At 36.0% G+C, this 26,323-nt stretch overlaps 1 protein-coding gene across 3 annotated transcripts in view; it reads left to right on the forward strand.

Annotated features, from left to right (window-relative positions):
- AKT3 (AKT serine/threonine kinase 3) overlaps positions 1–26,323 on the forward strand; it is a 250,149-nt gene that overhangs the window by 124,700 nt on the left and 99,126 nt on the right. For all 3 annotated transcript variants that reach the window (XM_033099398.1, XM_033099397.1, XM_033099399.1), the window contains 2 exons: positions 3,346–3,471; positions 23,732–23,843. In XM_033099398.1, coding sequence (XP_032955289.1) covers positions 3,346–3,471; positions 23,732–23,843 — 238 coding nt within the window. The remainder of the gene's footprint in view (positions 1–3,345; positions 3,472–23,731; positions 23,844–26,323) is intronic.

The raw sequence follows: 26,323 nt of genomic DNA on the forward strand, positions 1-26,323 counted from the left end.
ATATTCAGAACTCTTCTCCAAATTTTAGGGGGCACTTGAAATCTAGTGTAATACTGGAATATCAGCTTTATGAGTTTGAGACCTTGTCTTTTTTTTTTTTTTGGTCCTCTAATATCTCCAGCACCTAGAACAAATTAGTAAATAAATGAATTCTAAGCATCTTTTCAGAAAGTCCATATTATAGATGGAAAATGGCAAAAAATCAAAAATTGGATTCGGGAGTCCTCATTGAAACTTGGCAGATCCGCTGTTAGCTTAGTGTGACAGTACAATTGTTGATCAGTTTAACTGAATTAATCAGAATTATTAATAAAATTCTATGAGAAATAGTATTTTTTATCAAGAAGGGAAATTTCTACTTTTCCATTTTTCTCTGTGTGAATGACTATCTCACTGTTTTGTATTATGTATTAGGGATGCATAATAGATTTACTTTAAATAACTTTTTGGCAACCAAAAGTCCTACTATAGACCACATAAAACGTATTAAATTTTTGAAGATTTGTTTAATAAAAAATATACATGTTTTATGTGGTGACATTTTGTGTCTTCCATCTGAGCATATAAATGCTTAATGTCTGACAGGAAATTATTCTTAGAAATGAAAACTTGATTTTTATTTCATTTAATTTTGCATTTTTTAAATAAACATATTTAGTACTTTTATAAAACAAGAAATGGTGTTGTTCTTTCAGATTTTTAAAATAAATGGGTTTCATTTTATCTTTGGTATAATTATTAAACTTATTATTTAGCTCAACAGACAGCATCTTGTACTAATATAAATCTGTTACTGTTTTACAGCATTTGAAGTCTAAGTATTATATCCCTAATTAGAGAATATAAAATGATCTTAAATTTTATATAGGAATACATAAATAAAAATGGAAAAATAAGTGCAATCAAGAAGGGAATTATTTTATTGTTTTAATTGGAACTACGAGTTTAACATTCTGGTTTTAAAAATTTGGCATGTGTTTGTTATATTAAGGCCGTATTTTTTCAGTAAAACAAAGAGGAGTGGTGTTAGGTGTTTTTTCTTCCCCTTTAAGTTTCTTTTATGTGCTCATACACTTGTGGGCATGGTGTTCACACACGTATCCTCCATTCATTCATTCATTTAGTAAATTATTGTGCATCTGTCAAGTGATTGGGCCTGCGGTGGGAACTTGGAGTATATCACTACAAGGAAAAAGAATTGACAATATTTACTGCCAATAGTGAAAATCAAGTTTTCAAGCAAAAATTAGAATTTTGGAGAATATATCTTCCAGTGTGATCTTGACAGCTTTCCCAGTGCTTGCTTTTCTGATGAGATTTACAGTGGTAACGAATGAGATTATATAATGAAATGTGTCAATATTTGGAAGATCACTATAACTCAGTGGACCAGTGTTTTCTAAAAGACCAATGTGTGTTGTTACAAAATCATACATTGTATGAAAGATCCATTCAGTACACACTATGGGCGAGTGGATTTTCATGTAACCGAGCACAGAAAGTTCATTGATGGGGTTTCAAATTCCACATTGCAAGTAACCTGTTAGAAAATACCACTTGTCAAATGCTGGTGTAATATCAAAGAAAGATACCCATAACTGTCTGAATACTCTTCCCTTTTCCAGCTACATATCTGTTGGAGGCAGATTTTTTCCCCCTATATTTCAACCAAAACAATGTACTGCGACAGATTGAATGCAGATGCAGATATGAGAATCTGGCTGTGTTCTATTAAGCCAAACATTAAAGAGATTTGCAAAAATGTAAAGCAGTTCTGCCTTTCTCACTAATTTGTTTTGTTTTAGAAAATATAATTATTTTCATAAAAATACTTGTTCCATGTACTGAGTTTATTGTTATTTTTAAAAGAAGTAAAGGAATTTAAATTTTCTTTTCAATTTCACAGTACAGTAAACATTATAGATGTCATCCACATAAACAGAAACTTTGGGGGGAAGGGTTTCAGTAACATTTATGGGTGTAAAGTTGTCTGAGCTAAGAAGGTTGAGAGTTGCTGCTTCCGAGGAATGATTCCACAGCTGAAATTCCTGTTGGCGGGAGGTTATGCAGGAGCTTACATTTTATGCTGAGAGACTTGGCACTTTACAGTAAACAGTAAGGAGTCTGAATATTTTTGAGCAACACAGTGATATAATCCAAGTGGCACATACAGACATAAGGGTAATCTGGAGGTGACAGATGCATTAGGATGGAAGGGGGATGAGTAGATGGGGAGCACTCCACAGCGTCTTAGCAGAGGGCAGGTGTAAGGTGTTAGCCCAGGTGTAGGTTGGGCTAAATGACAGAGATCTGTGAAGGTGACACTGATAGGATAAGGGAAGGGAGAAGTCAGGTGTTAGGTTTGAGATTGGAGAACTGCGGTCAAGAGAAGCTGGCTTGCAGGGAAATTGGAACTGCTTCCAAATTGTTGTAGGACTGTGAGGAAGCAGTCAAGATTAAATAACCAGGTAGAAATGTCAAGTAGAGAACTGGAAGTTGAGACCAGGTGTCCTTCCAGCTCTTGTGGCTTCCCAGAGCACTTCAGTTGCCTACAATTCTGAAGAGTTCTTTATGAGGTGAGCAAATGGTGATCTGGTTGCTAAAAATTTATATTTTGGTAGTTAGGTGGTAGCTTTTATCAAAATCTGATAAAAATATATACACTTAACTGATTTTTACGTGCTTGGCAGTGTACCATGTGTTCTTACAGTTATGTTTGTGTGTATGAATGCGTGTATGGTTTTTAGGGTCTAGTAACCCATGTCCTTTCGTTTCCTTGACTTGTTTACAGTATTGTACAGAAAGTTATTTTCCTATGTAGAACAATGAAATATTGCTTAAACAAGTTATGATTTAACAAAAAAAAATACTCATCACTTTCTTTTTTAAAAAAAAAACGACACAATTAGTCTGTGGTACACGGAAGAGAAACATCTATTTCATATCCCTCTTATGCTAAGTGTTTTTCATAGACCTTCCTTGATGCTGTATGGATGACTTACCAAAGCTTTTTAAAACGGCTGAAAATATACTCTAACAACCATCTGATAAAATGAAAAACTAAACAAAATGTGTACTCAGATGAATGATTCTCTGAAGAAATAATGGGGCAAATGAATTATCAAAGTGTGAAATCATTAAAAACAAAACATGTTTGAGTTTTTGTTGAATCTTAATTGCAGCCTTACGTATTTTCTTTTGTACGCTAAGTTAAAAGAAAATTGCCTAACTAAATTTTTGGAGGACAGTGTTGTAGGACATATATTGTGCCATAATGTATTTTTCACATAAAAGCTGCTGTTCATCTTTTTCCCCAGCATTAACATGCATGCTTTCCTCATGTAGGAGAATATATAAAAAACTGGAGGCCAAGATATTTCCTTTTGAAGACAGATGGCTCATTCATAGGATATAAAGAGAAACCTCAAGATGTGGATTTACCTTATCCGCTCAACAACTTTTCAGTGGCAAGTAAGTTCGTTGTAATTGTTGATTCACCTTGGATTTATTTATTTGCCTGACCTTATTATGTGTCAGATATCTTAGTAAATACGAGAAGCCTATGAAAAAGTTTAGGTTTGTATTGAATCGCAGAGAAGTTTTCAGCTTTGATAGAATTTCAGTTCCTCAGCATAGGGATTACCAATAATATGTGGTCTTATATAATCAATAGTTTAGTCTTTTTATTAATATATTCATTTAATAGTTTAATATTTTTATAGTTAATACTTGAATGTGGTAATTATGATTCCCCAAATACATACCTTAGGTTTTACTTTATTAAATGGAAACAAAGACCTTTGAACTTGGTTACTAGTGTGAACTTGGTTTGAAGATGTCTCAGTACTTAGTGCATTTCTAATCAGTTTCCTATCATAATCTTAGCTCTTTTGATGGATTGTATGATGAGAAACAAGTGATTTACATTAGAAATTATTTTCTGGGAAGATTTTGTGTTTGTAGTTAAATTTTTCTTTACAAATATCTAACAAAATGTTTAAACTTATTGAGAAATTGTATATTTGTTTGACTATAGCACAAAGTAAACTGAGCATAATGATGATGATAATGACAGCAGTTATTATTTTTATGTTACGAGCACACAGTTCAGACTGTTCAAATACTTATTAATCAATGAAAGAGATTTTTCGTGTTAATTCAGAAGTAAAGCATTTTAAAGTTATGTTAAAATAAACTTGCATAACAAGTAAAATCTGTACCATTGAGATAAAATCTTTAACTAGACACCATTCTTAATTTTGATTTTGCTTTTATGTTGTTATCTGTTAGCCATATTTGGAAAATATGAGGGAAATTTGAAGCAAAAAATAAAAATAATGATAAATACAATTAAATAATAACAATAAAAATTCCAAGATAACAAAAGACCTTGAATGTTATAAAAGTCATTTTACCATAATATAGAGCACCAACCTTTTTTATAGATAGTATCTCTTAATTTTTTTAAAGAAGATAAAACAATAAACCAAAGGTTTGTGAAATCATTTGAATGATAAAGATACTAACTTAAAAAAAAAAAAAAACAACCCTCTATTTATGTAAGTGGATTCTTATGTAGGGATTTCATTTCAGAAAAGAAGTGAGAACTATGTTATACATATGTATTAGTTAAGGAAATCATTTTTCCCCTCCCAAATGTTCATTAGATATTTATAGCTTTCTTTCAGTAGAAAATTATTTTAAAAATCCTATTGTCAGTTGAAATAATATTTTGTATTTTGTATTGACTTAAGAACACATTTCCGTTCTAAAGATCTTTTGGGCGAGCATTTGCTTTAAAGTGATAGAAATGAGCTTTTCAAACATTAGCGGCATACATTGCTATTAGCCTACCCAAAGTCGGTACAGTTTCTTAGTTTCTCGATTTTACTAGCAAATGCTATTGGTTTGTCTGAAATAATATATAAAAGTACAGAACTCCTGTATCTGCTGATCAAAATGCAGCATTTTTTGACCTTATGAAATTTCACACCCCAACAAGTTTTAAAGACGTACTGTATGTCACCGTCTGCCAACATCTGTTCCAACACTTCCACTGGCAGAGGCTGAAATAAATGCTGCACTCTTGGGGAGAGATTCTATTTAGTGACTGACAGTCAGCGTATCCACAAAATAAGTATTAGCTGACATCTGTAATCTTTATATGTATAATCCAGTAGTTGTGGGAGCTCACCCAAGTGAACAAATAAAGTTGTAGACCAGCTCCTTAATTTTCAGAAGTGTATTAACGTGGATCTTACACTGACTAAATTCTTTCAAACTGATCATTCTTAAAGCCTGATTTATTGCAATCTTAAATCTTATAAATAATAATGACCCGAGGACATAGTGAGTAGTGAAATGGGCTCTGGTTGAAGAAATGGTTCAAATTTCAGCTTTGCCATAAGCCTTAAGTATGCCCTTGGGCGGGTCATTGTCTGAAATTCTCTGCTCTTTATTTCCTTCATCAGCATTAGTGAAAACACTTGGATTCAATGAATTTGTAAGGCCCTTTTAAGTCTCTAACATTCGGTGATTCTGTGAGGGGGAAATTGAGCAGGCCCTTGAAGAGGGAATAGGACTTAAATAAATTAAAATAGAGAAGGATATTCTGGGCAGAAGGTGACAAAATGTTTTTATGAGACATTAAAAGAAAGACTAGTTGGAGCAAGTGAGGGTTACTTCACGAATTGTTTCTCTATTGTCCAGACCCCTTTGGTATATGAGAAAAGAGACTGTTTTACAAGGTCTTTCTAAGGTATCTTGGGAAATGTTATATTAATATATACGTATATTCCGTTGATAGCTACAGTGAGTTCCATTTTTCCTGATAATTAAAAATGTTACTTAAAAGTAATCGATGTGGGGTTTAATGGAATTTTACCAAAATTGGCTTTTTGCTTACATGAAAAAAAATAAAGTATGAGAACTGAAGGGACTTAGAATTGATCTTCTGAATCTTCATTAAATTTCAGATTCCTTCCTTTCTGATTTATAATATCCAAAAAGATAGTCTATTCTCATTGTTTCTACTACTCAACCCACTGCTGTCCAGCTTCCCCTCTTATTTACTGTACTTAATTGAAATCACTTTTAATAAATTTTCCAGTGACCACTTACTTGCTAAGACTAGTGGACGTTTTTCAGTTCTTTTTTCTGGACTTACATCCGGGCTGCATGTTATACTATCGACCACCACTTCCTCCTTGGGATGATTTCATCTCTTCCTCTGGAATGTCTCTCTCTCCTGGTTTTCTTCCTGTGTCTGTTGTGTGCATTTTGGTGTCTACCTGGGTTCTGGCCAAGGACCCTTCTCACTTTGTACCCTCTGCCTGGGTGGTCACATTCGCTTCTAAAGTTTCAGTTACTACCTGCATTCAGCTTATTCCCTCCCACACGTGGATATCTTCAGGGCAGGCCTCTCTCCTGAGCAGTAGGTTACTGAATTCATCTAATTTCTGGATATCTCTATTTAGGTCTTTTTTGGACTCTACATGTTCTAAGCTGAGTCCGTTTTCCTCCTATATTCAGTATCTCAGTTCTGTCTTGAGCAGAAATCTGGACCTATTCCATGACTTTTTTTTTTAATCTTCACGTCTTCACCCCAGTCCCAATTCATTTCTAGTCCTGCTGATTTTGCTTCTCATTTATTGAATGTAATGTCTTTTCCTATAATTACCCTAACACAAGCCCTCATCATAGATTCTTAACTGGAGGCTCTGCTTCTAGTTTCTAGCACTTCTCATACTTCCTTACATGACAGTCAAAGTGATCTTTCTAAAATTAAATCTTAAGTATTTAATCCTGTGAAAGCCCTGCCCTGGGTCTTTATTGCCTAGTGGATAAAGTCCAGCTTCCTTAATAAATCACAAAGAATCTCCTCGATCTGGCCTTTGCCTTCAACTCTTGATTCATCTCTCTTCTGTGCAATTATACGTGGGCAGGACTGAACTATTTCTAATTCCTGTGCAAACTGGGCTGCTTTTCTACTCTGAACCTTTGTGTATGCTGTTCCCTCTGATTATAATGTCCTTCTGTTCTCTATTTGCCTGGATAATATTTTCTTCTTCATTCTTTAGGACTTAATTCAGATTTAAATCCCCAGCCTCATTCCTTGCTAAATTACCTTTTGTTGCTATCACATTGTTTTTGGTTATCTTGTTCGTATGTGTGCCTCATCCACTACTTGTGAGTCATTTTAGAGGAAAGAGCCTAGTGTTATTTATCTTATATCTCCTAGTGCCTGTATATTAGGGCTTAATAACTGGTTTTGAATGAATATCTGAAAACATCTAGTCCATATTTTTCAATTTGGAAATGAGAAAAATGGAACCCTTAGAAATTCAGCGATTTTTTTTTAAGGTTGCTTTACTAGGTAGTGGTAGTTAAGTATCAAGATTAAAACTCAAATTTCTCTACTGTCATTTAAACAAGTTATTCCCCTTCCGACCCACGTTTTGTGATATTTTCCCTAGATTAAGCCTTGAGATTTGATTTTGGGTGGGAGTTCCAACATTTAAATTGCTAGATATCCTTTGCATGCAGAATGTAAACTCTCCAAGCCCTATAAAACATGGATAATAACCTTCATCCTTCAGGTGAATCAAATATGAACTATATGTAAAGGTGCCTTCTAAATAATAGTGCTGTAGAAATGTAAATAAAAATAGTTTTTAAAGAAAGGTACATCTCTAATCAGACTTGTGGTTTGGTAAACTGCTAATTATGGATGAGGATTATCTTTGCACAGGAAACATTACAGTTTGACTGAAAATAATGCAGGATACCCACAAACATTGTTGCAAAGGTACTGGGGGCATAATAGTTTGCTTGCCCAGTATTCAGGGTCTTCAACACTGACAGTTATCAATCTAACTCAGAGGTAGAAGCAGTTCCTCAATGGACAACCTTAACATCAACGTGCATATGTCTGGGGGCTCAACCTACTTTTGCTCTCTTCCCTTCCTTCTGTCATTGAGGGGAAGGGGGGAGTGCCAGGCTCTGTCCTCAGGAGCTCCTCTTAGAATTCCACCGTCTTCCTTATTGTACATATTGGCCCACTCTGACAATACCTTCTTCCTCTCTGAAACCTGCCTTTAATCCCTTTTTTAAAAAATAGGTGGGTGTTCGTTCTTAGGCCAATTTTAAAAGTGACATGAAGTGTTGACTCACTGACCCATTTTTCTTCTTCTGTTTGAAAGAAAGTAAGGAAATTACGGGGCTTAACCCTACCCAAAACATCCTTACCTCTGAATAAATAAATATTAGACTCAGAGATTATAAGTATGCAGAAAAACCTGTTGATTCCTAGTAGTGCTTCCACTGTGGCGGGTTATGTGGGCAGAGAGGCACAGCTGTGACTTGAGCCTTAGTCTTGCATAGTACACACTACCACCCAGAATGAACAATCTTCTAAATCTAGAATAACCCTATGCTGTATAATACACAAGGATTAGGAGATCAGTATAGCTCACTTGTAAAGGGCTTATTGGTCATTAGAACCACATTAGATACTAAACGGAGTGTTAGATACAATTTTTGTACGTAGGAATTTGTCATTGGCTCTAGAAGACATTCACATAAAACACACAGCAATGGGAGGAGAAATGAGATGAGTGGCCAGAATGAACTTCATAAAGAGGAAACGCTGTAGAAGGTGAGAGAAAAGGTAAAGGTAAGCTAGGTGACTAGCTGTTCATGAGATGAGGTTAATATGAGCCCTGAAGGAGAGGCGATATGTCGGTTTGGGAAGAAGGAGGCCATCGTCATCAGTGAGGTTTACTACAGAAGCAAGCATCCGAAGTCTGGAATTAAGGAGTAGCTTGTTTTATGAATAGTCAGGTAATATCCTAGATGGATAGAGAATTTATTGGAGAAAAAAAAAATTAGGTAAGCTGTAATCAGATTGTAAAAGGTCTTGAATACCAGTTGGATGTTTTTAATGGAAATCGATTGGAAACCACTGGAGGCTTTTGATCATGAGGTGTCCAAATCAGTAGTGGATTAAAAAAAAACCAAAAAACAAACCTGTCTGGTTATAGTGCGCAATAGAAGGGATACTCATACATCTGTAGACAAATCGTTCTCTTTCTCTTTTCCCCATGAGTCCCACAACATAGTGTCTTGTTTTCCTTACTTTCCAGTCTCACTGCTACCATCCTACTTAGGTTCTTCCTCAGTTTCCCCCTGGATTATTTCGATAGCCTCCTAATTGATCTTCTGCCTTCAAATATTCTCTTCTCTGGAGTGTTTGGAAGGAATGCATTGGGTAGATTTATCTTCCAAACAGTTCCTTTGCAAACACCATCTCCTTGCTCAGAAAAACATCTCAGATTTTCTCTATTTTTCACAAGAAGATGAGAATTACTATTTTTTGATGTATTATATATCAACCATTAAACACTTGCCAAAATCATAATTATGTTTATACTCTATATGGTTTCAGTATTCCTTTTTCCTTCTATTACTCCTTTTTTTAAATAAGGTGTTGTTGTTTTTTTAATATTATTGGGGAATATTGGGGAACAGTGTGCTTCTCCAGGGTCCATCAGCTCCAAGTCGTTGTCCTTCAATCCAGTTGTGGAGGGCACAGCTCAGCTCCAAGTCCAGTCGCCGTTTTCAGTTTTTAGTTGTAGGGGGCGCAGCCCACCATCCCATGCAGGAGTTGAACTGGCAACCCTGTTGTTCGGAGCTCATGCTCTAACCAACTGAGCCATCCAGCCACCCTTCTATTACGTCTTAATGTCCCACACATTTTCTTTTTGACACAGATTGCTACATCCTATTAGGTTCAGTTGCATACAGAATTCCTAACCCTATTTTTGTTTTGAGTGATTTTCAGACCATTTTATGTACTCAATCATTTGAAGATTTGGTGGCTTCTCCCCCCCATAATTATGAGCAGATTTTGGGCAAACAGAAAGTTATGTCTGATGCATCTTAGTGTAAGAAATAGATGCCTTACTTTGTGAAATTCATCGTAAAGTAAATTACTATAAATTTAATCAACTTTACCTCCTACCTCTCATTTTTATAAGTGGTACTACTATATTCATGTATTTGCAAAATTTAACCTGTAGACCACGTTTAGAATGGGGAATGGAGAAAACCTATTTGAAAATCACTTTAAAAGGAGATTGTTTTTAGTAATTAACAAAGAGTGATCATGCCGTATTTAGTCACATAGTTCAAACACACTCCAATTTGACAACGAAAATAATCTCCACAAAATTTCTATTTTTCCCTTTTTTTCCTACATTATGCAACAAATGCACAAAAAAGAAAAAGAGCGATCCCATTTTAATGGCTATGACAATGCAGTCTAGAATCTCCCGTCCGGCTCCTGGTGTGAGAGCAGCCCTCTGCACCTCTGAAAGGTTTCATCATCTGCTTGTTTTCTGTAAACATAAATCTACGTGTCTGTCATTTGCGTTTCCTATTAGATGAGCTCACTATTTTACTTCCTTCATTACTACAATATAGGTGATCTCAGATGCCTGTTAGAACCCACATCTGCCCAAGGATCTTTCATTATCCCTCACCCTTCTTTCCTGATTTACTCTGAAGCTAATCTATTTAGTTAGTCTTTGCCTTCTTAGCCTCATTCATCAGAATATAAACATGTATGGGCCTTACGCAGAATCAAGGAGAGAGAGAAACTTCTGGAGCACAATGGCTGTGTATACTCATTTTAAAAATTCCCTTTAACATTTATTACAAGCTCTGGTATACTGAAAGGTCACTGGACTCAGGAGACCTGAGTTTGAGTCTCGGTTCTGCTACTTTATTAGCTGTGTGACCTTGGGCAAATTGCATAACCTCTCTGATCTTTTTTCTCATCTTTAAACATGAAGTAAATAATATCTACTCAGGTTTATGGTGAGGATTAAATGAGATGATATAGTTGAAAACATTGAATAACATGCTGTGCAAATAAACTATTAATGTAAGATAGAAGATGCTGAGTAGTATTTGCTCAATTGAGTTAAATGGCAGCCATTCTCTCTCCGGCTAAATTACACTGCAGTGGGGGAGGGAAGTGCTGTATTGGATTTTTCTTTAAAGATCATTATACGTTTTAAGTAGAATTTATTTATAATACAAAAATCTTTTGCACTTGAGGTCAGTGGCTATGGTTTTGTTAGGGGGAAGGAAAATCCCCGTTTCATTTAATGCCACGGACTTGATCTGTAGGGACTGGTTCTTCTTATAACTCAATAATGTGAGCCAGACCCCTAAACCACACCATAGCCGCCTCTGGCCAACGAAGACCTCACTGCAGCTGAAAGGGTAGCACCACGGGCTTGGCCTCCGAGGAAATGGGTGCAGCCCACATTCCTCCAGCCCTGGCCTTTGGAAGACAGAGCTTCACCGGTGGATGAAGGCCCGTGTGACTGTCATTACCCCTTTTTAGTTAGAGGTGGTTTTTGGTTTTTAACAACAGTAATAAAATCCTCAAATATCTTTCTGACTGTTCTAAGAGGATCTCTCCATTGGGTAAACCATCCCCAATGGATGGAAATGGTTACCATCCATTACGGAAAATACTAAAATTAATTTGGGTCTTCCATTAGATGATTGCTTGTTTGTAAGATGGAGGATGCAATAGGGATTGTTCTTAGGGAAGGCAGGCAAGGGGTGATCGGCTTCAATGGCTTACATTAAGCCACGTGAGGACGTCAAAGAGATCCCAACAGAACCAACCTTCCTCCCTCCCTTCATTTGCTTCTTTTTCCCTTCCTCCCTTCTCTCTTATGCTTCTACTAAGGTCAACAGTCAACTATTACTTATCCAAGGATACTTAAGTAACGGAACACCCTCTATGTAGTTATTTTCACTGAATTATTCTTAAATACTTTTACCTCTGACTCCTTCCTTGACTTCCTTTTCTAATCATCCCAAACAACACCGCACACATTGATTCTGTTGTGAAATGTCCTACCTCGTGTGCGTATGATTTAAAGTAACACAATGTAGAAACATAGAGGAGCTATCCCAAGTAAATTTAAACATATTTTTAGCAAATCTAAGTTCTAATAAATATTAGAGAGTTTTTGTTGAGGGGTTATTGTGTGCTCAACGTTGTACCAGGTTGTGAGGGGAAAAAAGAAGGAAATAAGGAAGGAAATCAACCTTTCTTTGAATGTTACTATGTGCGAGCCTCTTTGACATATGTTATGTCATTTAATCTTCACAACAACATCTGAGGTAAGTATCTTGTTCTCCTTTTTGAAGAGACTGAGAGAAGTTATGTGACTTGCTTTGGGTCACTTACCTGGCAAATGGCAGAGCCAGAATTTTCAGCCCAGGTCTAACAGACGCTAGCCTTGAAGCCTGGGCTCGTTTTATTAATCCTCAGATACACGATATAGGCCTTGGCTTTGAAGAATTTATAGTCTAGTAGCAAAAATCTGCCACAGACGCTTGGACTTGGTATTTTGAGATGTTTTATGGTTCAGTTCTGAAGTAAGTTTATAATTAATATATTCAGTCAGAGTTTAGGAAAGGGAGGTATCATTCAGGACTAGATCATCAAGGAACGCTTCATCAGAAGTTGAGATTGTTTGGAGAGAGAGTAAGATTCCAAAAGTTAAAGTACATTCCAGGTCACAGGGATACCATTGATTTGAACTTGACCTGAACCTCTTATTGTTGCTTTAAATGGGCATGGAGTCCTCATGTGAATGAAAGCTCCAGGTGGTATGATTTCTTGCATCCCTGTGTAGAGTGAAAAATATAAAAGGAGCAAAAAGGATAAATGATACAAATAAATATGACAATTGAAATATTGAGCAGAATGCTGGAATCGTGTAGAGACTTTGTTTTCTCAGGGTCAGAGTTAGGCACTAGGTCCCCTGTTAGCTAACCTGGAATTGTACGTGGAGTTTTGGTGGTGACAGTGCCATGCAACTTCTCCCCTCGTAGAATATAAAATAATGTCACTGATATAAATAAATACTCCATTTTAAAATCCCATCGTAAAGACACTATTTTTTCTTTAGCTAAAAAGGCTGTAGACTCTTTTAGAAAAGGGTACAATATCTCTGCATCTTTTTATTTAAAAATGTCCAATGACTTTCATGTAGGAGAGGTGAGGGTGGTGTAGGTGGGGGGTGAGTGGGGGTGGGTGATGTGGGGGCCTCTCCACCTGCAGCCCGTGTGTGATAAGCAGCCGTGGTGGGTTTATCGTGTAACTTTTGCATAAAGTTAATTACTAAGGTCAGTACTTCTTGGTTTTTCAGGTAAACATTCCCTGGTTGTATAACATTACCCAACACCAGCCAGCCTTTGATACTGAGGGCCCTTGTACTGTTGTTTTATCTTAGTACCGATCCCAGCTTTTCACACCATGGCACCCTTCTGTCTCCGAAAGGTGAAAGTAATTCTGTTTGCGCACCTTTCTGACTACACTCATTTGTGACCTGATTAATTTACAGTTCAGTTTTCATTAAGTTGAATGTCGAAGTCTACCTGATCTATTTAGTATTTATTTGTTTGTTTATTTATTTATTTATTCCTCTTCTTCCACTCCCCGCCTCCCTCCGGTTCAAGCTGTTGTTTCTCGGTCTAGTTGTGTAGGACACAGCTCCCGGCCCATGCTGGTACTAGGAGCCTTGCGCTCCTCCCGGCTGAGACAGTCGGTCGCTGGTCCTTGGTTGGCCAGTCACAGCTGCTCACTGCAGCCCAGCTCCAGGGAGAGCCGTTGTTCACAATCTTAGCTGTAGAGGGCGCAGCTCACTGGCCCATGTGGGGATTGAACTGGCAACTTAGGCGTTAGGAGCACAGCGCTCCAACCACCTGAGCCACCCGGCCGGCCCTTAATATTTATTTTTTAACTTATATTTTTATTTTCTGGAAAGTAGAAGTTATTGTGTAATTTTTGAAATTGTAAATTAAAAACTGGTTACATGCCCATCATATTTGGTGCTTTAATTCCATCTTATAATTAATATATAAGAAATTAAGAGGGACTTAAAGGAAGTAAGGGAAGACAATTGACATTTTTTAAGTGCCTACTATGTACAAGGTGCTTTATTTATATGATCACATTTTGTCATGACAAGAACATCCTGAAATAAATATTACCTTAAAAAAAAAAACCTAGGTGATGAAACTAAGACCTAGAGAAATTAAGAAACTTTACCAGAGCCTCAGAACAAGTACATGGCAGAAGTGTGATTTGGACTCTGGTCTGTCTAACACTTGGCTTGAATGCATTTAGTCCTAGATGGGGTTCAGAGATGACAGCTCTCTTCAAGTAATGTTTAGTCAGCACCTACAGAAGCATCGTGTTACGCCAAGTGTTATACATAGTAGGTCACTAGCAGACTCTCACTGTTCTCGAGAGTTGTATTTTATGTACCAGTGGTACTTATGCAATAGCAGAGGGACAAGCATAGAGCTGGTATCCAGGTGGCTGATTATTTGATAGAAATTTAATATTGGGTCAGTCACTTAACCACCCTGGGACTCAGAGTTCTGTTGTCTGTGACATGAAGGAGTGACTGAGGGATCTCTACAGTCCTTTCTTCTAAAATTCAATGACTTGCTATCAGCAGCAGTTAATAATTTCTTGAAACATTCAGTCTATTGAGAGTTAATAATAATAATTACCACTGTTGAGCACCTGTGTGCTACGTACTTTACATATATGTTGCTAATCCTGATAGCATTTTTGCAGGATACACAGTATCTCTCTTATAGCTGGGGAAACTAGGCTCATGGAGTTTGCCAGTCATCATGCATCTACTAAGGGATGGAACTGGAGGCTAAACCCACAGCTTTCAGGTTTCAAGGCCAGTGCTTTTTTCACACCACTGCTTACCTAAAGCGTCTCTGGTTCCCGTAGGCTCTCGAGATAAGAGGTTTTCTAGTGTGGGCAGTTCAGAGGTGTGGGCTTTCGATGGCTCTAGCCTAGTTTATATGTCAGTATCATGGATCAAATCTTGTCATTCTCACCTAGTACATGAAAGTATGATTCAGAGCTTCTGGACATTTCTATTTAAGGAAACTGAAGCTTACTACAGAGGATTCAGTAGGATATGAAGATTTCAGCTTTGCTTTTCTAATTAAATCACAGAAGTCATAGGAGAAACACTAATTTTTAGAGACAGAGTCATCTGGATATTTAGTATGAATTGTATGATCATTGCGTTTTTAACAAATTGGACTTGAGGGGCACGTGTTTTGTTGCTCTCTCTGCAGTTATACACTAAATCACTACCTTTCAATCCCCCCCAATAGCTTCATGTTAATTTAAAAGCATATTTTGAGTAGTTACATAAGGCCCAAGACCACAGTGGTTTGGAAAGACCTTTAAGCTCTGGAATTTAGGGAAGATATAGAGGCATTCTTTTGGGTTGGAAATAATACATAATCAAGCAGATGCTAATGAAAAAATGAAATGTAGGGAAAGAGAAAAGAGAGTAGGGCGCCTGTGTGAAAGCTGTATAGAGGCGAGTACATTGCCCCTTTATTACAATAATGTTTCTGCACTATAATAAGGTCTTTCATTGCAAGTTCAGCTTTTTTCATTCATTTGTTTTGTGCTCTGCTTCCTGTTACTAATTGTCAGCACAATAGTCTTCCAACTATGAAGTCTCAGTGTCCTTTTGGACCAATTTGTCATTGTCTTTCTCCCTCACCCCCAACCCATGCACTCAGAATCTATTACTATGGTTACATTTTTAGACATTTGAAACATGCCAGAATAGTTCATGATAATTGAATCATCCAACCAGCAAGTTACTGCTTCCAAAAGCACGCCAATAAAGTTCCTATCTCTATAGGATACTCTCAGAACGTACTTAAAAATACACTTACAATATTCTCTTTATAACATTATTTCATATACATTGTTTCCTTTGAGAGCTTCACAATTGTCCTCTGGAAATAGGACATTTCGTTAAAATATTTTTGTTAGCCTGTATTGTTTACAGATTCACTGTTTGCGTCATAGATTCTTTGGAAATCTGTGCCTTTCAGAAGTTACATTTCTTCCTACTAATGACTATTCTTACAGACGGTTTCAGTATGACTAAGGAATCAACAAGGTTGGCTTAGATTGACAAGCGTAAACAAGTCTGATACCATCCTCCAGGCAACTGTAGTAACATGTTAATTAATGTTAGATTTTTAATGTTTTGACCAATAAAAATTTCATATGTGCTCTCAGATTTGTACCAATAATCTAATATTTAACAGAAAGATACATTTTCAAATATAATTTCTGTAAAGAAATCCTGAAACGGTATTATTCCTTAATAACTTATCTATCACCTAGAACTTTCCCTATCTTGTTATCATATGATCAAAGTGCACTGGTGCTTTTGAATGTAATATTCTCACAAGCCATGGCAATTATTTCTAATGCATGTATACAAAACAACAAGTTTGATCAATTTTCTCTGGGGAAAACTATTTCAATACTCTATATTTCACCTCTTTATATCAGTTTAATTGCATAAAACTAGTGAAGTATATAAAGCTTGTTATAAAGAAGCATACTTTTATTATTCTTTCTTGTAAGCAGCTAGCATCCCTTAAACAGTATGTGACATACTAAGAAGAGCCAAGAATTTAGAGCTAGAAAACCTGGACAAAAGACTCAGTTTTACAATCTTAATGACTTAATGATTTTGAACATGTGACTTAAAAATCACACAGCTTCTAGTTTCTTACTTGTAAAGTAGAAATGATGAAAATACTTTAGAGCTTCATTGGGAGGATTAAGTGAGAAACAATGCATGTAAAATCTTTATGTTCTGGCGAAGCAACTGATAATATGCAAAAATAATGACTTAGTTGTAATTTTAAAAAGAGTAAATTTCAGAAAAAATGTAATGGAAAGCAAAGTTTCCCTACTAACCTAAATGGGAGAAGATTTAAGATGAGGTTTTTTGGTTTTTTTTGTTTTCTTTTCCTATTCTGTTAAAGGTGAATGAGCTGATTATTCCAAAATATGTTCTTCATTTGACTTGCAATCCATCATGAAGTGTTTTGTGCTATAATAAAGACCCAGAGACCTCGTTATGGTTGTGGTTGAAACCTTTTAAAATCAGGATAGCTTATTTGGTTAAGGACTATGTAGCAGACACCATTCTTGTAGATAATGGTTTCGAGTGACTGAAAGTTAGGGAGAGGGAAGGCAGCACTCAGTGTGTTTATTGTTTATTCACCGTGGTGTCATTGATAAGTGACTATGAAGTAGTAAATACATGAGCAGAAATTGATGCAAATAGTTGTAACTTTGAGTTGATACAAAATAAATTGATAATCTTGCAGTGATACCTTTAAACTTCAGTGCCCAATGAAATAGTGTGAACTTAGCTTGTGATAGTTTCTTTAACTAGAACTGTCTTTATTTTAGATATTTGTCTATATATTTTATATTTTAAAAAGTTTTTTTCCACATTCAACTGTTTAAGCCTTCCGTAGTTTATTTTGGTACATACGTGGAGGAAAGAATCTAGTGTTATTTTGCAGCGGGCTTCTGTTTTTGACTTTTTATCATGAAAATTTTCAGACATACATACAGATAAATAGAGAAAATAGCTTATTGAATCCTCATATATCCGTTACCTAGACTTAACAGTAAGCATTTACCATATTTGCACCATCATTTTGTTAAAATATTTAAATTATGATATCATGACATTTTTACCCCTAAATTCTTGAGTATGAATTTCTGAATAATGAGGACATTTTCCAACATAATCACAGTACCACTATCTCACCTAATAAAATTTTAAAATCTTCAATATTATCTAATAGCAATTCATATCCAGATTTCTCTGGTTGTTGCCTAAAGCATCTTTTACAACTGGCTTATTTAAACCTGATACATTAAGGACCAAACATTGCATTTGATGAGTATGTCTCTAAGCCTCTCTAGTCTAGAAGAGTTTTGTGTCCTGTATCACCTCCCCCATCTCGGTTATATTCACTTATTAAGGAGACCAGGCTGTTTGTCCTATGGATAGTCCCCCTCTTCTGGAATTCTCTGATGGTTGCTTCTGCGAGGTGCCATTTAACTTTTTCCTCTACCACTGTATTTCCTGTAGAGTGGAAGTTCGGTCTAATGATTCCGTTAAATTCACGTTCAGTATTTCTGTCAAAACTATTTCCTTGATGATTCTATGTACTTCATATCACATCATGTCGGGAGGTTCTTCATATTTGGTTGACCATCTATTAGTGGTACTGTCATTGTTCGTTGGTTTCAGGTAGGGAAAGCTTGATCTCTCCGTTATAAAGTTAGGTTTCCCCCTTTGTGGCTGGCAGGTAATCTGTGGGTTGACACATTGGCACCATGCAACACTCAGTTCTTCATCAGTTATTTACGTAATGATTTTAGCATCCATTGATGATCCTTGTTTGAACCTGCTTTATTAGGTCTAGATTATCTTTTAGCGGTTTTTGAAAATGTAGTGTTAGTTAGCCAAGACACAAATTCGTTACTAGATTTGGCCAATGTTGGTCATGTATTCTTTCCTTCTGTTTACTTATTTATTTGAGACCTGCTCTGTCCAGGCACAGTACTCAGTACCAAATAATAGGAACCTTGCCTTCAGGAAATTTTCAGTCTAAGATACATTCTATTGGGATTGTTTAAAATTTGTTATCAAATTCCAGTTTCATCATACTTCAATTATAAACTAGTTTTTCTTATTTAGTTAAAGCAAAAATAATGCTCATGATTATTTTTCAGATTTCACCACAGTACTCAATAGTAAGCTATGTTGAAAGTGGTTAGATATCATCCTGTTTATTTCTGAATAATTCATTTCTATGTGTTTCATGGATTATGATCATAAATGAGCTGCTTACTCTGGTTTATGAGTACAATGGAGTTCTATGTTCCATTAAATCTAATGATGTATATATCTAATGAAATGAAAAATATTTACAACCTATTAAGTGAGCAAAGCACTTATGTAATAGATTCCTTACAGTCTCATTTTAAAACAATGCTTAGAAAAGAGCTGAAATCTATATGAAAACATTAACAATGGATATATTTGTGTTTTTTTATTTTAGTTATATCTACTTATGAATTTTTCTACAGTAAGCATGGGTGATTTGAATATGAATTTGTACAGTGAGAATAAATGAAGAAACATGTTTAAAAGCCAACTTGCCTGCACAACAATGTGAATGTATTTAATGCCATAGAAATGTACACTTTAAAAATCGTTAACATGGTAAATTTTATGTTACGTGCTTGTTTGTTCCCTCCCTCCCACCACAAAAAAAGGCCAAAAGGCCGTGGCTATGATATGGCAAAAAATAAAACCAAAAATAACTTGCTTGATCATATATTTTGAGTCCACTCGATGTTTGCTTGACTCTTATAACTTTCTCTGTTAGTAAATGCCTCATTTATGTCTGTATCCTAATTATCCCACAGTGAGCACAGTATATTTTTAACTGAAATTTGAAGTGTGCAGAGAGTATGTACAGAACAGTTGTTCTTGGAGACTCTTAAGGTGTGTGGTTGTTTATTTAATTTGAACGACAGACAAGATGGAGAAATGCTGATGGGGAAAAGGTTGGCTCTGAAATGTACTTTTGGTAAATGGTGGTATGTGTGGTGACCATATTCATTAAAGGAAAATGTGTTAGAAGTTCACATTAACATGTCATGATACCAAATTTAATTTAAATTCACAAATAGTAGCCTGTGGTGAAGTTTATGATAATTAAGTCAAAATTTGAAACGTGTATCATAAAGTGAAAAACGTCTTTTAGAGTGAAATATAACTTTAGTAACCCAGTCTTACTCTTGTCATTTGTAGAATATTTTATGTTATGAAATAAAATGTAAGAACTTGTGTTCTCTCCTGTTTCCTTGTATAGAGAAGGGTATGTTAATTCTGGGTAATAGGTAAATGGTTCTGACACAAATGGCCAGAAACATGGAGCTGGATCGATGCAGGTTTGGGAATCACTTTGCCGTCATTAGTAACTGGAAACTTTTATTATCATTGGCTTTATTTGTGTTGCAAGGGGTGCGACCCAGCAGTGAAAGGACCCAAGGCTCTGCTGCCCTCCTTCCTTCTCCTTTCTCTTTTGCTCCTCATTCTAAACCACTCCCCCCCACATGTCTGCTTAGAGAAGCAAAAGGTGCCAGATCAGGACCCTGCTAGGGGACAATCCTCATCCCTAACCATCCCTATGCTGTGTTCAGAGCTCTGAATAAATTACAGCTCTGAATAAACTTGGCTGTCTATGGTTCAGAATGGTGTAAAGTAAACAGTATGTTTGAAATGTAGCTTGTAGTTTAACTTGGTCATATGAGTTTAACTAATATAACTAATATAACTATCTAACTTAAATACTGGTGTAACAAATTACTGAAAAGTATTCATGGGTTATGATATAATAAAAGTTAGTTACGGGCATTTTATATAAAACACTTGATTTATTCATGTGTATTAAATGGTTCCAGAAATCACAGATTATCATTTGATCAATAGCTTTTTAGAATCCCTAGCTGAAATTTCCACTTTTGTTTTTAAATTTTAAATTTGTCTAGCTTTAATTGGGAATCTTTTTATAACTAAAATGAAATTATTCTTCTGAAAAAGTATTGACTATTTATTAACCACCATCCACTTTAAGAAATCCCTTTTAAGAACAGGAGTCCCCTTCAAAAAGAAGAGTTTTTAGTCATGAACCATGTTCTGAAAACTTGCATGGCGTATTTTTCTTCATTTTACAGAGAGCTGTGGGGTGTGTTCATGGTTCCAGATTCCAGCTAACATAAGAGAACCCACGTTTTTATGTTTATGGGCTCACTTGTTTTAACATGGTATTTTGAAGTTTCAGCTGTTGTGAATTCGGACTCAGGTCTTTAATTACGTTTGTGTATGTGTAGCGGTGAACCTGAGACATGTGGGAGACTTTTCTCTTGGTTTTGATCCAACTACCATTTGAATATCCTGAACCAGCTTTTGGTAGCTGCTTCTCTCTTGTACGGTTTCAATCGAATGGACATTTAGAAATTGGATTCATGTGTAGAGTATTTCATACTTAAATCTATGAAATATGGGTTTATTTCCATTACACTACTTGTTCATAATTGCATGTAACATTTTTGTTGAGCTAGAGGACCTGGTGCAAACCTTTATGCCATAGTGAACTAGTACTTTGTAATTATATGTGGAGAATGATAATGATGGAGTTTGGTATGTGCTGTGAGCTTGTAGAATTTTGTACTGTACCCAGAAGCTTGTATGGTGAGTGCAGGGCCCTTAGCTGTCATTTCGTACATGTGGTTGAGTCCATGAATACTTAGCAAATTTAAGCAAAGCAGCCAAGCTGTGCATAACTACTTATATTATTATTTTAATATTTTCCCAGGCCATCCTATATAAAAATACAAATATTTTTTTTTCTAAACAGTTCCTTTCAGTGGTCTGCTTGGGAATGGTAATTAAAGTAATAACCTTTATCATTTTTTAAATTACAGTCATTGGTAATCACTTGGAATCTCATATGTAGTATTTTAAATAGCTTTTAAAATGATAGGGTGGGGAAGTTCTTTAAATTATAGCATTTACACATTAGGTATAGTGTTGGAAAATGCTTCATTTAATGTTTGACTTTCCTTTCTGATAGTGCTTTTAAAGATGAGAAACGTGGGGGTGTAGAGATATAAAGTGTTTCGCCTAGGATCACACAGCTGAGAGTGTGACAGAGGCTGGATTTGAGTCTGGAATTGTAATTTTAAAGTCTGTTCTCTTAGTTACCTTGATACCACCACAATGGGAACCTTAAATAAACCTCAAATGAGTGAACCTTAGATGGAACATTCCTTCTTTTCTTCTCTGTTTTTCCTCTTTCCTTCTACTCCATAGTTCATTCTTGAGTATTCCTGTCAGGCCTGCCCCTCTTTTAAGGGTCTGTCCTCTATTCTTTACATTAAAAGCCAGCTGGTCAGATGTTCAATCATCAAACATTTACTCTGTACCCTTACGTTCTGTCGCTGGCTTAGGTGCAATGAGGAAGAGTTATGCACGTAAGTCCTAACTTTGAAGTAACTTATCTAGCTAGGACATCAAATGAACACATATTAGACACCTATAAGACAGTGGAGTTTCATAAAGAAGTAAATGGGAAGGAACAGTGGGCTTCAGAGACAATCACATTAGGTCTGGTTTTAGGCATTGGGCAGTGAGAGTCTGAAGTAGATTTTGCACCAGTGGAAAAGCCAGGTAATGGCAAATACTAACAATACCAGAAAAGAAGATCTCCCATGTTTTCAGTCTGGATGATGGAAACATTAGGAAACCAGGAGGAGGAACAGATTTAGTGGAAAAGATTACTGGGTTTGGTTTTAGGTGTGGTACCAGTAATTCAACGAGGTAGAAATATCCACTGTATAGTTAGGTATGTCTATTATAAAATAGAAATCCAAGAGGGAAAGAGGTTTGGCTTTTGATATTGTTGAGCTGAGAGATGATGAAAGTTGTTAGAAAAGAGAAGAAACCTAAGCAGAGATCCTTGGGTGAATGATCTCTTTTAGTGTAAAGTGTCAATAAAGAATTAGTTCAATGTGGTTAATGACTTGGTCCTATAAACACATAGAAATTGTAGTTGCTAGTTGCTAATGATGGAGATAGGACAAAACAGATAAGCACCGAGAAGGCAGCTGAACTTTTCAACTAAGGGCAAATTAGTTTCTTTCAAAAGAGCAGTGTCAGCAGACAGCGCTACTCTACTTTCTCTGGTCCAATAACACGTATCCTTATAAAGTCTGGCTCAGTCCAGTCCTAATAATAATAGCTAATAGCTAACATTCCAAACTTACTATGTGTCACACCCTATGCTAAATGTTATACTGATTTATGAATCCTCATACCAATTTTTTTGGTGTAGATACTCTTATTGCTTCTCATAATTTCTCAGTATATCTTCTGAATACTTGAAGACCAGAGGGGTTACTTAACTTACATGATTGCATTGGTAATGGTAGGGGAAAAAAACAGTGAATTCAGCCAGACACACTGGTGTTAGAATCCATACTTTTCGCCACTACACTATTGTGTTTTGGTCCTTTTCTTTGAAATCTTCCTAGATGTTTCCTGGAAGAATTTATCACTTTCTAGCTGACTGGCTCTAGGGGCTGCGATTACTAAGAGTTATGGGTGGCATGTATTGTCAAAGGGCTCATAATCTAGGTAGAGATAAGGACACCTTCTTAAAGTGATAAATAGTATAAGATAGTCTATTTTTCACTTAGCAGTGAAAAATGAGGGATAAAATAATAAGTTATGAGAATATGGCGGTGGGGGGCGGGCAGGAATGGTCAGCGTAGGACCAGGTTGTTATAAAAGCCTTCGTGGAAGGAGTAGGATTTGACCTGGACCTTAAAGGACAGGTATTCTTTTGACTGTTGGTGATTGCGTATGGATAGGAGTAAAATAAATGGAAAGCATTCCAGATAGCAAGAACAGCTGCAGCAAAGGTATTGCTATAGGAAAGAGCAACAAGGTGTATTTGGGGAAGGTTATGTAGTCCAGTTTGGCTGGTTCATAGGGCACTTGGCTGGAATGGGTGACGGATTGGAAAGGAGTACGGAGGTCTGAGTGTGACAGCTGGAGGGGAGAACCGTCCAAGGCTGGAGGGTCGCAGTGGTTGGGTTAAGATCGAACTCTATTGTTTTCAACTGTTTATTTCTTGGTTTAAGTGTAAGTATATTCAAAGAGACATTTTATTTTCTTTCTAGAATGCCAGTTAATGAAAACAGAACGACCAAAGCCAAACACATTTATTATCAGATGTCTCCAGTGGACCACTGTTATAGAGAGGACATTTCATGTAGATACCCCAGAGGAAAGGTAAGAAACTCATTTTTTTTTCCATTTTGTGAAAAAGCAACAATAGTCTAAAGATGGGTGTGTACCTGATATCACCATTTGTAAATATATGTAAATATATTTGTAAAATGCTATAGTCCCTTAATTGTCACTCTGGTATAATAAATAACAGAGGCTTGCAAACTTCGCAATCAAAACCTCTAGAAGTTCTGTAAGATACACTTCTTAAGAGAAAACAGAACATTGAAAAGTTAAAATACGAATTAAAGAACACATTTTTATAACCAAACTACCTTTTAAAAAAGAATTGTGGATTGATTGTGTTCATATTTGGAATTCCAAGGGTAGAGATAGCAAAAAATTTAAAGTAGCAAAGCACTATGCTAGTGGCTGCCTGGATATTATCGAGAAGGGTGCTGAGATTGGGTCTAAGCTCAGTGAGAAAAAACTGCCAGGACTGATTGGCACTGAAGATGGAGTGACAGCACATTCGTAACCCGCTCACCTGCTTCACCAGCACCACATTTTCACCCTCCTGATCGACTACCAATTTCTGCAACCCTCCCCACCCCCAAATTCTGTTTAATACCCTTTTATCTGGTAGCTCTGATAGAATTAGGTCCAGCAACCACAGCCACAAAATCATTTTCCTGCACATATGTTATCATGTTTGATCCAAATCAGCAACTTGGTGAAGTTCAATATTATTAGCCTTATTTTCCAAATGAATAAATTAGGTCTTAAGAAACTTGTGTAAGATTAAAAAGAAACCAACAAAAACAAACTCTTCCAAAAACCTAGTAAATAATAAAGTGTTTTTTTACAAAGTACTTTTTTGATCAATAAACAGTAAATGGTAATGTATGATTACTTTAGGGGAAAAAAAGAAAAGAAAAACAGAAAAGAACTAGAAATGACTCATAATTCTAATTCCATAACCAGAGTTCAGGACTGGTGTTTTCTTTTATGCACTTCCAGTCTTATTCTGTGCGATGTATTTGGGTAATTAGTATACATTGAGTTCTAGGTGTCTTCCCCATGCACCCCATCTTCCCTGGGCTTTTCTATATGCTGAGTCCTCCGTTTGCTTATACCTTAACCCGTTTGGGCTAATTCCTATGTATATTTCCTATGTGTATTTCAGATCTGACCTTAAAATGTCATATTTCCTCCAGACCTTCTCTGACTCTTGTAGACTAGGTAGGCGCCCCCTGCTATACCTTTAGCTGTCTCCTTGTATCTTTTATATCAGGTATATCACTACTATAATCTTAGTTTTCCTTATTCACTAAACTATAGATTCTTGACTGGCAAGGATGATGTCTTCCTTGCTGATTATTTTATCTTTAACACACAGTTCAGGGTCTGACATACTATTTGTTGATTTGTTGAATGAATGGAACTTTTCTCATGTCAATATATATTCTTTGAAACTATTAGTCTTCATAGATTCATAATGCCCCATGAAACATGATTCATTTTGCCATTTGAAATGAATGAATTTCATTTAAAATGGCAATTAAAGCTGGACTTAAGCCACATCTTAAGATTTTAAAATAGTTTGCTGTCCCTGCAATATCCCACTACTTCTCTGAATAGTCGATCGGTTTTGATTTTCTTTTTTCAGACCGAATAATATTCCATTCTATGTTTATACCATATTTTCTTTATCTGTTCATTTGTCAATGGACATTTGAGTGGTTTCCACATCTTGGCTTTTTGAATAATGCTGCAGTGAGTGTGGGAATGCAGATATCTCTTCGAGATCCTGATTTCATTTTTTTTCCGGATAAATGTGAGCCCAGAAGTGGGATTGCTGGAGCTATGGTAGTTTTATTTTTAATTTTTTGAAGAACCTCCAGAATGTTTTCCATAGTGGATGCACCAATTTACATTCCAACAGCAGTGCATAGCAGTTTCAATTTCTCCACATTCTCACCAACACTTGGTATTTTCTGTTTGTTTTTTATGATCATCCTAACAGGTGAGGTGGTATCTCATGTGGTTTCGCCTTACATTTTTTCATATATCTGTTTATCATTTGTATGTCTTCTTTGGAGAAATGTCTATTCAAGTTTTTTGGCCACTTTTAAACTGGACTATTTGGTTGTTTGCTATTGAGTTATAGGAGTTCCTTACATGTTTTCAGTGTTAACTCCTTATCAGATATACATTTTCTCTCATTCCATAGATTGTGTTTTCACTCTTGATTGTTTCCTTGGCTGTGCAGAAGCTTTTTAGTTTGTCGTGGTCCCACTTGTCTATTTTTGCTTCTGTTGCCAAGAAACCAATGCCAAAACCAATATTAAGAAGCTTTACCCCTATATTTTATTCAATGAGTTTATAGTTTCAGGTTTTGTGTCTAAGTCTTTGGTATGATGTAAGATAAAGATGTAATTTCATTCTGTTGCATGTGGATATACAGTTTTCCAAACACCACTTAGTGAAAAGGCAATCCTTTCTGTATTTTGTAGTTTCAGCACCCTTGTTGAAGATCATTT

Source organism: Rhinolophus ferrumequinum, chromosome 27, assembly GCF_004115265.2.
Source record: "Rhinolophus ferrumequinum isolate MPI-CBG mRhiFer1 chromosome 27, mRhiFer1_v1.p, whole genome shotgun sequence".
NCBI classification, from domain to species: Eukaryota; Metazoa; Chordata; class Mammalia; order Chiroptera; family Rhinolophidae; genus Rhinolophus; species Rhinolophus ferrumequinum.